Source organism: Oryctolagus cuniculus, chromosome 13 (assembly GCF_051225735.1).
Source record: "Oryctolagus cuniculus isolate XC-2025 breed Fujian yellow rabbit chromosome 13, ASM5122573v1, whole genome shotgun sequence".
NCBI classification, from domain to species: Eukaryota; Metazoa; Chordata; class Mammalia; order Lagomorpha; family Leporidae; genus Oryctolagus; species Oryctolagus cuniculus.
The window spans coordinates 28,704,949-28,719,667 of record NC_142879.1 but is presented as its reverse complement, the minus strand read 5'-3'; the positions used below and the strand labels follow the sequence as shown (position 1 = coordinate 28,719,667).

The 14,719-nt window shown below is 45.9% G+C and overlaps 1 protein-coding gene across 1 annotated transcript in view; it reads left to right on the top strand.

The window, feature by feature from the left end:
• PTPN14 (protein tyrosine phosphatase non-receptor type 14) overlaps nucleotides 1–14,719 on the top strand; it is a 193,136-nt gene that overhangs the window by 129,055 nt on the left and 49,362 nt on the right. The window contains exons 5-7 of the mRNA XM_002717512.6: nucleotides 2,072–2,139; nucleotides 10,840–10,910; nucleotides 11,777–11,864. Of these exons, the coding sequence (XP_002717558.4) occupies nucleotides 2,072–2,139; nucleotides 10,840–10,910; nucleotides 11,777–11,864 (227 nt within the window). The remainder of the gene's footprint in view (nucleotides 1–2,071; nucleotides 2,140–10,839; nucleotides 10,911–11,776; nucleotides 11,865–14,719) is intronic.

Sequence of the window (14,719 nt, the reverse complement as noted above, 5' to 3'; positions counted from 1 at the left end):
TAGATTTATCAGACAGCTGCTTTTTAGCTTCTTTAAATTGTGATGTCTGGTTACCTTTTTTCTTTCTTTTTTTAAGATTTGTTTGTTTATTTGGAAGGCATAGAGCGGGAGAGATCTTCTGTTGGTTTACTCCCCAATGGCCCCAGCAGCTTGACTGGGGCAGGCCAGAGCCAGGAGCATGGAGTTCCATCCAGGTCTCCTACGTGGGTGGCAGAGGAGTGCCATCTTCTGCTGCTTTCCCAGCACACTGGCAGGGAGCTGGGTGGGAAGTGAACAGCTGGAACTTGAACTGGCTCTTGTATGGGATGCCAGCGTCACAGGCAGTGGCTTAGCCCACTGCGCCACAATGCCAGCCCCAGATGTCTGGGTGCTTTTTATGTGTATTTATACCTTGCTGTTTCTGGATTTGTGGCTTACCTGCATTTAGTTATATTGAAAATAAGAAGATAGTAATACAGTGTTTGAAAAGAAACTTATTTCCCTTTCTGTCGTTATTTTCTTGAAAATCAGCAATGTCCGAGTGTCAGCCCGTCAGCGGCTGAGTTCCCACCATGTGCACTGCTGTCTTGGCAGCTGTGGACTGACCTCCTCATCCCACACTCTGAACTGAAGGCAGACCTTTGGGTTCTAGATGTCCAAAGAGCCCTCCTTTGTCCCCTTTTATCTGGGAATATTTAGTAGGTACTGTTACATGTGGGATTCCTGTACAGTTGTTACTGTGGATGGAAACAAACTGTGTCATATCACATCTGTCTCTATAAAGGCTAGAAGGGGAAGAAGCACTGAGCAGTTAAGGTAGAAAAGCCAGTGGTAGCCTCACTGAGACAATGGGAGGCACCATTAAGAGAGGAGACAGAAGATCTAGTAGGTCCCTCATTGTGAGTGGGTCTTTCTCCTTTTCAGAGGCTTTCTCTGCTGTTAGCTTCATTTACTCTCCCTACTCATTAGGCTTAATACAGGTGTTCTGGAAATTGGTTTTCTTTTTCTGTTGGGTCTTTGAAGCTGGCATTCAGTGTGATGAAACCTCCTCCAGCTATATTGTTTTTAAAATAAAGTAAGTAATAATTGTGTAACATAGATATAATATGTGAACATAATAGCACAGTGTAACACATAGACATAATACTAATTATATAATCATTATTTTAAAACGATTCTCCTGAGAACCCTCATTGGTTCATTAGAAAGGGAACACTAACAGAAATGGCAGCTGTAATGGAATGTGGTAACTGATCACTCAAGTTAAAGGGAAGCAGAGAAGAGTGACTTCCGCGGCACCTGGCTGCTGATGAGATTTGTACAGTTGCTGTCTCAGCAGCTTCCTCACGTTGACCTTGGTCCTCTCTGTGTTTCCCTTCATTCTATATTGATAACTGCCCTTCAAGATACCTGATTCCATGTCTGTCAGATGTTAAATCTTTCCCAGGAAGTTAAAATCTCACATAGCACTTTTGTGTGTGTGTGTGTGTGTGTGTGTGTGACAGAGTGAAATAGATAAAAAGCGATACATTTATATATTTATTATGTTGGTTCTCTGTGTTGTTTGCTGTTGCTCAGACATACCATAGTGAGATGAGAAAAGGACAATGTGGCGTTTTTGGCATCTTGCAACATGTGCCGTTGTTTAGGAGGTATAAAGAGTCTGCAGTCCAAGGGTAGCTCACAGGGGGAATTTCCAGCTGCAAACCTATGAAAAGATGCAGATGGGTTTGACATCTTTAGTTCTCCAGACAAATCTTGAGTATAAAAGTCCCCTTGGCAGATATTCTTAAAACAAATTAATGAGTATTTAACAAATATATATTTGTTTTAATTTTTTAAAATAGCCTATAGGAATCACTTTCACATTTCTCCATTCCATTCTTTTTGAAAATTAGGTAGTAGTTCTCACATGCTGATATTTACAGTATTGCTAGGTGAAAGTGATAACTATCGAACACATCTTGGTATTAATTTTGGTTAATAATGCAGAAATAGGACAAAGTAGGAAAAATAAATGTGATGATAGATTTTTTACTCCATTCTAAATTTCATACAGTGAACACTATGCCTCACCCTTCTTTCTTCCTAGCTGATTTTGGAGACTATCATCAATTTGATTCTCAAGATTTCCTCAGAGAGTATGTGCTGTTTCCTATGGTAAGTATAACTGCTGTTTTGTGTGTTTGTTTTTTGCTGAATTTTCTACCTTCTTTGGATCTTTGATTTTTCCTTTTGAAAATATCAGAGGATTTAAGTGTACATATCCCATGGAAGGAAATCAATAAAAACTTTAAAAAACATACTGAGACTCAGTATTAAAGATACTGTCTCCTGCCTCAAGACACTTTCCTGATTTCCTGTTAATTTCTTGTTAATATAGAAGACCTCTGTTGATTTCTTTAGGTGCATTTTATAACTTGTAGCTTTACATAATTTATCAATTCTATAAGTTTTGTGAGGTCCTTTGGGTTTCCTATATATAAATTTATATTGTTAGCCAGCAGGGACAGTTTCACTTCTTTTTCTGTTTGGGTGCATTTTATTTCTTTTTCTTGCTCAGTTGTTTTGGCTGGGGCTTCCAGGATCTTGCTGAATAGGAATGCAGAGAGTGGATAAAAACCAATCCATTTACAACAGCCCCCTCCCCCAGTACTCAGGAGTGAATTTAACCAAGGAGGTGAAAGACCTTTACATTGAAAACTATAAATCACTGATAAAAGAAATGATAGATGATACCAATGGAAAAACACCCTGTTTTCAGGGAAAGATCAGTAATGTAACATGTCCATACTATACAAAATGATAGAGATTCAGTGCAGTCCCTATAAAAATTCTAATGTTATTCTTCACAGAAATTAAAAACAGCAATCCTAAAATTTGTATGGAACCACAAAAAACTCCAAATAGCCAAAACAATCTTGAGCAGAAAGAACAAAGCTGGGCTCATCATACTACCAGACTGTATTACTGTAACTGTATTACAGAGCTGCGGTACCCATCATAGTGTGGTACTGGTATCTAAACAGCTTGTTGACCAATGGGATTAGGCCACAGAACCCAGAAATAAACCCACCCACCTATGGTCAGTTGTTCTTTCACTAAGGGGCCAAAAATATAAAATGAGAGATCATTTAATAAACGATGTTGAGAAAGCTGGGTGTGGACATGCGCAGGAATGCAACTGGATCTTTATGTTACCCATTATGTAATAATCAACTCAAAATGGCTAAGAGGCTTAAGACCTGAAACTACATTTTTTTTTTTTTTTTTTTTTTTTTACAGGCAGAGTTAGAGAGACAGAGAGAAAGGTTTTCCTTTTTCGGTTGGTTCACCCCCCAAGTGGCCGCTATGGCCAGCAAGTTGTGGCCGGCACGCTGCGCTGATCCGAAGCCAGGAGCCAGGTGCTTCCTCCTGGTCTCCCATGGGGTGCAGGGCCCAAGCACTTGGGCTACCCTCCACTGCCCTCCCAGGCCACAGCAGAGAGCTGGACTGGAAGAGGAGCAACCGGGACAGAATCCAGCGCCTCAGCCAGGACTAGAACCCGGGGTGCTGGTGCTGCAGGCTGAGGATTAGCCTAGTGAGCCGTGGCGCTGGCCAAAACTACAATTATTGGAAGAAAACACAGGGAAAATGATACATTGGTCTGGGCAGTGATTTCTTATGTATGACCCCCAAAGCACAGACAATAAAAATAGAATTGCATCAAACTGAAAACTTCCGCATAGCAAAGGAAACGATCAAAATGAAGAAACAATTGGGAGAAAATAATCTGCATATTATACGTCAGATAAAAATCTCAGATCCAGCATCTATAAAGAACTCAGACTGCTTTATATCAGGAAAACAACCCTAATTAAAAAATGAACAAAGTACCTGAATAGCCATTTCTCAAGACACACAGAAGGCCAACAGATAAATTAAAAAATGCTCAATATCACTAATCATCAGGGAGACAAAACCATGATGAGATATCATTTATACCTGTTAGAATGGCTAGTATCAAAACAATGGAAGATAGCAAGTGTTGAAAGAATGGAGGGAGGGGGTAGCCAATGCTGTAGCCGTAAGGGTTGAGCCACCACTTGCGGTATTGGCATCCCATGTGCCAGTTTGAGTCCTGGCCGCTCTGCTTCCAGTCCAGCTCCCTGCTGGTGGGTCTTGGAGGGCAGTGAAGGATGACCCAGGTCCTTGGGTACCTGCACCCACTTGGGAAACCTGGCTCCTTGGCCTGGCCTGGCCTGGCTCTGGCTTTTATGGCTATTTGGGGTGTGGACCAGCAGGTGGAGGCTGGCTCGCTCTCTCTCTCTCATTCTGCCTTAAAAAAGAGAGAAAGAACGAACTTGGGGAAAATATCCCCTTGTACCTTATAGGTAGGACAGTATATTAATATAGCCATCATGGAAAATAGTCACCAGTTCTCAAAAAAAAAACTAAAGATAGAATTATGTTTGGATTTATCAGTTCCATTTCTGGTGTAAATCCAAAGAAACTGAAATCAGTATGTCAAAGAGATGTCTGCACTCACATGTTTATTTTGGCAGTATTCAAAGTAGCTAAGATATGCAAACAACCTAGGTGTCCATAAACTGATGAATGGATTAAAATGGTATGCAAAAATAATGGAGTACTCTTCAGCCTTAAAAGAGAATGCAGTTTTATCATTTGCCACAACACGAGTGCTTCTAGAGAACATTATGCTTGGTGAAATAAATCAGGCACAGAAAGAAAAGCATTGCATGATCTCACTTGTATGTGGGATCGAAAACTGGGACTCTTAGAAGTGGAGAATAGAGTAGGGGTTCGAGGAGGTGAAGGGATGCTGGAGGAGACAGAATTTGGTCCAAGGAACAGTTTCAGTTACGTAGTAGGAATGCAGTCTGGTGCTCTCTTACACAACAAGGTGACTGCACTTAACTAATCATGTAAATTTCAAAATTGCTTAAAGAGTAGATTTTAAAGGTTCCTTCCACACACACACACACACACACACACACACAAAGAACAAGTGGGATGATGCCTGTGTTAATCTGCCTGATTTGCTCATTCTGCAGTGCCACATGTGTTGAATCATCGCAGTGTACCCCATCACAGTGTGCTGTTTGCCAATAAAAAGATGGTGGAAGACACTTTGCTGCCATGCTCCCCCTCCCCATCACTCTCTTCCCCTCTAGCGCTCTACCGTCTTCCTTTCTGAACACACTGAGCCTGTTCCCACCCCAGAGGCTTTCCACTGGGTTTCCTCTACCTGCAAGGCTCTGCTCCTTTGCTCTGTGCCATTTTGATCTGCATCCAAGTATCTTCCTTTTCTTGACCACCTACCTAGCTCATTCACCCGAGCCATTAACCACTTCCTGTTGAATCACTGTGTGTGTATGTGTGTGTGCATGTAAGTGCATATTTCAGAGCTCTCTCAGTACCTGAAATTGCCCCCTCTTCCCAATTTGTGTTTTTATTGTCAGCTAGAATGCCCTGAGGGAGTCTCTCCATCTTGTCCATTGTTGTCTAGTACATACTCATGCTCATAAGAGCTTGTCCCATGAAATGAATGCAGTAAAATGCCCCTTCCGGTGTTGGATTAGATGTGAGACTCGTTTTTTAACTCCTGGGCAATCTCTGGTGGATGGTTGTTTGATAGCTTCAGTGTATATGAGAAGTTTCAATGAGGAAGGACTCAAACATCTGAAAAGCCATCTTAGGGAAACACTAAAAGCATTCCAACATTCCGGCTCTGATTCTGGGTATCAGAATCATTCATTGCTTGTTTTTCTGATCCACTGTTTCACCCAAAGTACTGATGTGGGTAGCTAATACCTAAGGGATAAAATTGTAGAAGACTTGACGCTTACTCGCAAGGAGAGTACACTGTGTTTGGGTAAATAGGGAGTTTGCAAAATCAGAAGGCAATGCCAAGTGCAATCACGTACATGGGATTTTATGTGGTGAGAGGTCACCTGTACTTGGGGGATTAGGGAAGGCTTAAAGACTAATGGAGTGTGAGCTGTGTCTTAACGGATGGCAGGGTTGTGTCAGGCAGAGATGACAAGCAAGAAATGATTGAGGCAGAGAAGAGCTGAGGTGCCCTGAGTGGTTGGGAGAGTCCGCTGGCCAGACTGACTTAGCTCGATGGTGTCAGAGGGGAATCTTGGCTGAAGCTGAGAGCCTCTGAGCAGTTAAGAGTCCTGGGGCTTCTTCTAGGGTTTTGCAGGTCCTGCACTTTGAGAACTGCTGGATTCGAGCAGTGAGACCAGTTGAGGAAGGAGATCAGCTCAGAATCTGCTCATCTGGGCAAGAGATAGGACTTAGGTGTTAGCAGTGAGATAAAAACAAGAAAGCATTGCAAGAGATTTTGAAAGTTAAATGCTATGTGGGAGAAAAGTCAAGTGTCTGGTAATAAAGGCTTTAAGTTTTGAGAGACTAGGATGAAAAAGACTGGAGCTTTTATCCATTTTCTTTGCACGAAATGAATTTAAATTGATTCCAGGCTCACCATGTTCTTAGAGGTTAGGGAAATAATACAGATCTTTAACTTTTTATGAATAGCTCTATTATTCATATTCTTACTCTCTTCCAGAAAACAACAGTATTATCTTCTGTGCCTGCTGTTTTTAATGCCTTACTAATTCTACCCGTGAAATCAACCTCCATTCAAAAAAATTAGCATGTTGCTTAGCAGAGAATTTCATACGAGGAGTTAGTGTCAATAGGCTTGAATCAACATTTCTGATGTCTCAGGAGGAGTTAGTGTCAATAGGCTTGAATCAATATTTCTGACATCTCAGAAGTCAGGATGTTTTCTAGTGTGCTTTTGGGAGGAAAGGGAAACTCAAACATGATTTTAGTGAGTACGTTTTTATGTCAGATGGAATTACTGCCATTAGAGGTGGAGAAATTTCCAATTTGTTTTCCACCTTCACTCTCATTAAAATCCTTTGTCACATTGCCTGGAGGAGGAGAATAGGGTTGGATGCTATGCAGAGTTTTCAAAGAGGACAGCAGCATATTTGAGTTTAGATGGTGAAGGCGTCGATTGGTCAAAGGGCTATGCAGCAGTAATGGAGTTCCTTTGAGCTACGTGCATTCCTCCCCCCCCCCCCCCCCCTCCGCAGCAAGGCTGTGTCTTTATGGGGCTCAGAGCACATCAGGGGCTTCAGAAACCCAGACTTCGTCAGCCTCACTGTCGGACAAACAAATGAACACTGATGATCTGAGGTCTAAAATTGCTGTCTTCAGAGTGGAGCTGCTAGCCAGGGATGGCTGTTTACATTAAAACTAATTAAATAAAATAGAAAATTCTGTTCCTTCCTTTCATTGTCTCCATTGCAGGTACTTGGTAGCCATGTGTGTCTGTGGCTACTAATGTTTCCATCACCTTTGGAAGGCCTGCGGCAGACACTGAGGATAACGAGGCAGAGCTAGTCCTTGTCCATGTGCGTGTCTGGGCTGTGACTGTGCTGGCTGCTGCCATCTACTCCACTTCCCCAGCAAGTGCATCTACTCTTAACTCCCCGCCTCCCCACCGTGTTGTATGCTGGGTGCTCTGTGTCCTGTGGTTCATAGCCCAGTTGCCGAGCAGTGCAGTGCCAGTATCCTGGCTATACCCTTGCTATAGTGTATGACCTTGGGCAAATTACTTAACCTCTCTAGAGCTTTCTTTTTTCATCTTACATGAGGGTAACATAAGCCTAAGTCCTTAGGGGCACTAAAGGAGTTCATATGATGGAGTCTCAGTATTTATTTAGTTGTCATCTTGTTAGTAGTAGTAGTAGTATTCTGTCTCTGTGTGATGCAAACAGGTAACTTTCCAGATGGCCTCACTGTATTCATCTAACAGTGTAAACTGACAGGACTGATACCCAGTGCAGTTGTTAACACACCCCTTGAGAGTCTGGCATCGCATATCAAAGTGCCTGGGTTCAAGCCCCAGCTACGCTCTTCATTCTAGCTTCTTGCCAATGTGCTCCCTGGGAGGCAGCAGGTGATGGCTCAGGTCATTGAATTCCTGCCACTTATGTGGGGAAACCTGGATTAAGTTCATGGCTCTTGGCTTGGGCCTTGCCCAGTCCCAGCTATTGAGAACATTTGAGAAGTAGACTGGCAGATGGGAGATCTCTGTCTCCCTGCCTTTCAAATATTTTTTAATATAAACAGAGGATAGGCAGAAGGTACAAATCATCATTGACCAGCTTTATATCATTTGAGGAGCTGGGAATTATATGTTGCATAATGAGTTCCGTTCAAGAAACATCAATCACTTACTATATTTTGACAGTTCCTAAGCTGTCATTGAGGAAAAGCCCTGTTAGAGCCCTTAAGTGATGTGAAGAGGAATGGCTGTCCTCGAAGTGCCTAAATCCAACAGGAAAGCAATGGGCATGCAGCGAACTAAGCAGGAAACGCAGGAGGCAGGCCGTGCGGAGGGCTGCAAGAGCAGCAAGGCTTGCATCTGGCTGGGTGAGGGCAAGGGGTAGGAAAGCCCCATTGAGGGAAGTGGTGTCTGAAGGATGAGGTGACATCTGTGGGGCGTAAAGGGACTGCATGGCTCTTCCAGCAAGGGTGGGCATGAGTTTGAGGATATAAAAGCAGCTGGTGCTAAGGGAGAGGAGTTTGCCTGAGGCCGTGGACCCTTGGGAGGGAAGGTCTAGGAGGGAAGGCTGGGTCACTCTGAAGAATGGGCTGAATGCCTGGCCCAGGTGTTGACCTAATTGAGTTGGCAGTGGGGAGCCATGGAAGGCTGTAAACTTTCTGCTTGCTTCCACTGGGGCTTTCAAAGAGAAGAATGCATTCCTTTGGTGGGGGAGGGAAGATGGGATGAATGGCTGTGTTTGATCTTACAAAGTAACCGAATTTGTCAAATGTCATTTCTTCAGCGGAGAAAAGAACAAAGTTAAGTACACAGGGCGCTCCACAGGTGTGCGGCTGTGTACAGGCATGCATGCCACCATTTTTCATTCATGCAGGGACCACTCTCACATGTCTCCCTGATGGGGCCCATACCTCAGGGAGGCCCCAGGCACAGATGGAGGTGGTTGAGTGGAGTGCAGTAGTGGTGGGGGGAGGGAGACCTTGGGACATTTTTTTGTTTCTAAAACTAGGAAAAGGGGGTTTAGTAGAACCCTTTTTGATCTTCCCTTACCTTTATTTTCTTGTGTTGCGACATGACTCTTGGTAGCTTTTCAGAATTAGTGTCAGGTTATGACTACTGCTCAGTACTGGGTTGCACCTGCCTAGCTGAGTAAATAAGCCCCATCTTTTTTGTTGTTGTTTGTTTGTTTGTTTTTAAGATTTATTTAAGTATGACATAGGGAGAGAGACAGAATCTTCCATCTGCTGGTTCACTCCCAGATGGCCACAACAGCTGCGGATCCCAGAATTCCATCCAGGTCTCCCATGTGGGTGGCAGGGGCCCAAGTATTTGGCCCATTTTCCATGGCTTTCCCAGGCTCATTCCCAAGGAACTGGATTGGAAGGGGAGCAGCCAGGGTCTGGAACTGGTGCTTATAATGGAACTTTGTCATCACAGGTGGTGGCATGACCCCCTGTACCACAGTGCCAGCCCCACCCTGTGGTATCTTTGTTCTTCCACAACATAAAACAGAAACTGTTGAGCTTATTTCTTATCATGATCTGAGTCATCTCAATGGATGGCTGAATAGGAAATAGCAACTTAGTAAGTTAACATGTGAAAAACAAGAGTTGCCAGTGATTCCTTCTGTCTTCTCTGGGGTCTCTTATGAACTATAAATTTAGAATCTAAAAACTTAGAATTTCCAGGATATAGTTATATGCTCATTTTTCAGTTGTAAAAAAAAAGTGCTTTTTCACATTTAATTATCTGATATAGAGTGTTTCTTACAGTTTGAAGTACACATTTTGGAATGGATGGCTTCTAACATGAAATGTTAGGTTGGAGGTAAATCTTCATGTAGTTTATCCATCAGTATTTATGGGGCACGGGGTCCAGGACCCCCACGGATACCATAGTCTGTGGATGCTCAGGGTCCTTCCGAATGGCACAATATTGCATCAAACCTACAAACATCCTCTCACACACTTTAAATCATCTCTAGATTACAAGTAATATCTAATGCAATGTAAATGCTAAGTAGTTATTATATTGTTGGGGAACAAAGACATGACAACACCCTCAGTGTTGGCTTGGTTGTTTTTCCAGGTATCTTCAGTCCCTACTTCATGGGATCCATAGATGCAGAACCCATGGATTGAACATGCAAGACATTTTTGAGAGACAGGCAGATAGGGATGAAAGGAAAAGAAAAGCAAAACAAAGCTCTTCCCAGGCACTGCAGATTGTAGAGGACAACCCAAGTTATACTTGCAATAACCCAAGGTGTAATGGCTAACTTGCTTCTAACCACAGAAATGAACACTCAGTTTTTTTTTTTTTTTTTTTTTTTTTTATTATTTGACAGATAGACAGTGAGGGAGACAGACAGAAAGGTCTTCCTTCTGTTGGTTCACTCCCTAAATGGCCACTACGGCTGGAGCTACACCGATGCGAAGCCAGGAGCCAGGTGCTTCCTCCTGGTCTCCCACGCGGGTGCAGGGCCCAAGCACTTGGGTCATCCTCCACTGCCCTCCCGGGCCACAGCAGAGAGCTGGACTGGAAGAGGAGCAACCGGGACTAGAACTCGGTGTCCATATTGGATGCTGACGCCGCAGGTGGAGGATTAACCAAGTGAGCCAGGGCGCTGGCCTTGAACACTCAGTTTTAAAAGTCACAGCTTTTAACCTGGCGGAGTAAGGAGAGAGTGCGGAGAGGAGGCTCATCAGGACAGCTGCTGAAGGAGCACTTGCCTTGCAAGATCCTCCTGACCTCCCCTGCTTTCTGTTCTGTAGGATTTGGCCCTGGAAGAGGCTGTTCTGGAGGAGCTCACCCAGAAGGTGGCCCAGGAGCACAAAGCCCACAGGTGAGGCAGGCGGAGGGCAGGCGGGTGTCCACCGTCCGGAGGTTCTCGTCTCCTAGCTGGAGCCCTGGCTTCCAGCATGGGGCTCAGCTGTGTGCCTCCCCGGGAAGGGGGCCTGAGGGCTTTGCTCCTCTCCCTCTTCCTTCCTTTTTCGTCTTCTACTCTCCCTTTCTCTTTGCCTACCCGCTGTCTCCCCCACCCCTCACCCCCCACCCACAAAGCAGGAAGCCACATAGATGTAGAGAATTCCCCTCTGTGAACTTCCAAAAAATCTGTTACCAAATCTGTAAAGTCTGGAGCTGCCTGTGTTGAGAGTGCAGACCCAAACTTGAACTTAGGGAAGCACCAGATTGGCACTGGGGCCACAAGGAGCTCTTTGGACCAATGGAAAAGAAACCTCCCCGCCCCATGGCACCCCAGGGACCTGTGCAGCAGTCCTAGGCTCCTTGACTTAATTACTAGGCTCCCAAAACCTCAGCCTCACCATAAACCTTCGCTTCTTGTCATTTTTCCTTTTGTTTTAAGTAGTGGAGATTTCTCCCAGGTGGGAGAAAAAGATATTTTTTTTCTCTTTTAAAGCAGGAAGTATTATTGACAGGGATGTCTGAAATAATTATTTAGTGTTATTAATTAAGGCTGTCGGTCTTCCTTAAATACCTTAACTTCCTCTTATTTCCTGGTGAGTAAAAGGCCACCAGGAACTATGTTAACGAATTACCTCGTAATGCACCAGACCCTCACCATTGAGTCACGATTGCTCTTCCCAGAAACTAAGCCACAGCTCTGGAATTTGCCAGCGTGAGGGCAGGATCTTCCACTGACGTGGGTGCGCCTAACCATTTCCTCCTCTTACGTGGTTTTGATTTTAGTGGAATCCTGCCAGCAGAAGCGGAGCTTATGTACATCAATGAAGTGGAACGTTTGGACGGCTTTGGACAGGAAATCTTCCCTGTGAAGGTAACGTGCTGGGCCCCGCCCCTGCCCTGACCTTGTCAGAACAGGGCAGGTGTCTGGAAAACCAGCATGGGTAGCAGAGGACCAGGAAGCCATCTGTGGTCTCCTTACTGCATTGTGACCTTAGTTGGTGAGTCCGGTTTAGTTTAGGTAAAGCAAACATTTTCTCTGAGCTAAGAGATGTTGAGGTTTTCCGTGGTCTTCAGCAGAACATTTCATCGAATAGGGAAGCATGCCTGACACCAGCTCACCTGACACCTGGAAGGCATCAAGGCTCCTCTGTGGTCATACAACAGGGTAGGCAGCTAATGTCATGTGTACCTGCAGGGGCTGGTGCGGGCAGTTCTCTTCCCCAGGCGGACTCTCTTTGGTGAGAGGGATGCTGGGGTCATTGTTTGTAAGGTAGCTTTTCCTGTTGGCAGTGATAGGTGTGCAGCCCCCAGGGGTCGTGTGGACCCCAGCCCAGAGACTGCTGCTGTTCTTGTCACCTTCACAGCCACCTCCTGAAGTGTCTGGGGTCATGGTGCCTGGTCACTGACAGAGCAGACCCCATGAGCCAAGCTCATTTTCCTCTCTCTGCCCATCAACTTTAGAAAACAAAGGAGTTTTATCAGAGACCTAATGCCACCGGCATGTTCCAGGGATTTGGAAGATGCCACTAATTTTGACACTGATATCCTCCTGCAGCCTGGCTCTACCGATTGTTTTATGATGGATCTCTTCCCTGCCCTGCTCTGTGCCCTTGCCTCTTGCCTTGAGGAGAACTGTCCGTGTGCCTAAAGCATCGAGCAGGGTGGCCACAGCTTGCAGAAAGAGCTGAAGGGCTCTTTTTCAGATTTGTTTAATTTCTCTTGCTTCTCTAACGGCTGCCCTTCATGAGATTGTAATCCAGTTTGCTCACGATCATGCCTTATGAAGCCCATCTGCATCCCACTTAGATTTCGGCAGCCCATATATAGTCATGATATTTTGGGTCATTGAAAAATCAGAGTAAACTTCTCTCTACTTCTAGAAAACTGACTTCTCGACCCCTGGAAATCGGGGGTTTAGTAGTGTAGCAGTGGTCATGTGTTGTTTGTTTTTCGGAATTCTGAGCGCTGGGAAATGGGGATGTTGGAAGTGGTGTTGAAACCCACTGAGCTTCAGCGTGGTGCACTTTGTGCCGTGTCCTCCCGCGGAATCCAGGGGGACATTCCGCCTCCCTCTGAGTGGGAAGACAGGCGCTGCTGACTCACAAGCTGCCCACATGGCTGTGGATGACTAAGGGGACCACCTCGGATCACTTGGTGCCTGGTGACCTGTGGGGGCGGCCACGTGGTCAGCTCAGACACCAGGAGACAGCAGGCAGTAGCCGGCAGGGGAAGACCAGGAGAGGTGCTGTGGTCTGTACCGAGCAAATAAGCGAAAGCGTGTCACCGTATTGCTAAGGAAGCAGCACCGCCAGGAGGTGCAGGCTTTCCCTGGAGTAGTTCCTCAAGGATTTCCAAGGTCGGAAGAGCACCTTGCAGCAGGTCTGCCCCCTCCTCCACAGATGCAGGTGTGCCTGCTGCCTGAGTCACTCCAGTACTGGCAGAGTTCATGGTGTTCTTGGGATGCACTAGACATTCGGGCACCGCAGTCCTTTCCCAGGTTGGCCTCAGAGCCCTGCAGTGTTGACAGTGCAGTGCCCCCAGTGTCCGGGGTGGAGTGGCTGCCTCGGGCATCCCTTCTCTGTTTCCCGTGGCCTCCCTGGGGGGAGCTGCTCTCGTATCCGCCAGCGGAGTGTGGCCTGGGCTGTGAGGAAGGTACTCAGGGAAGTGTTCCTGCAGACTTTCCTCTTCTTTTTCTGTCTGCACGCCGCCTGTCTTCTCGTCCCTCCTGTCTTCTGTAGCATTCCTTACCTTCTCAGCATCTCGGAAGCACCAGGACAGTTCTCTCTTGCCCCACCCCCAAGCTTTCTCTCAACACTTTTCCCCCTTTTGCTGCCTGCAGTTGTCTTACCCTTGCTGTGTCCGTGTTAGAAGGCTCCTGTTCTAGGGCACGCCTTGGGGAATGGGTTGAGAGGGGCCCTAGCTTATGTGTCTTGAATGGGATCTTGTGTTCTGGGGAATATAGAGGTCCCCCTCTTCTCTGTCTGGCATCCCCTCCCCCCAGCTCCTCCAGAAGAGGAACCTCCCCCTGCTGAAAGCCTGGACCTGAGTGGCAGTTTGTCTGTGAGCTGCTGAGGCTTGTTCCCACCCTGCTTTCAGAACCTCAGTCGCCAGGTTATGCTTTACCAGGTAGGAGATTGGAAGTGCCTGCCTGGACCAGAAAACCAGAGTGAAGATAAGACATGTGGTGTTCCCCAGCACAGGACCCCACAGATCACCTGGCAGGGAAGTCCTCCAGTCCCTCTATGCCCTCCCAGCACCCACCAGCCTTTGGCATCCCAAGCCAAGCCTCACCTGAGGCTGTGTCCTATTAGGAGTGACAGAGGCCCTCACCATGGGAACGGCGCAGCCTTGAAGACACAGCGACTCTGCAGGGAGCAGTCTCCTGCTCAAAGTCCTGTCCAGCGAATTTCCGAGAGTTAAACAATAAATCAAAACCAGGGAGGAGCAGGGTGCTTCTAAGAGGGAACACCTAGAACAGAACTCTCAGGAAATAGAAATGTGCTCTTAGAAAGGGAAAACTTAGACACCCAAAGAGACAAAAATGGAGAAAAACTCACCTAGAAGTAGAGTAATATAAAGTGGGGGACAGGAGCTTGAAGAGTAACGAGACCATCCGGGATGCCCAGCACCCGAGTGGTGAGTTCTAGAAGGAGTGACCAGAGGCGGCAGTGAGTGATCGGAGAACACGCTCCTGAGATGAGACTCTGCGCTGAGGGCTGGACATCG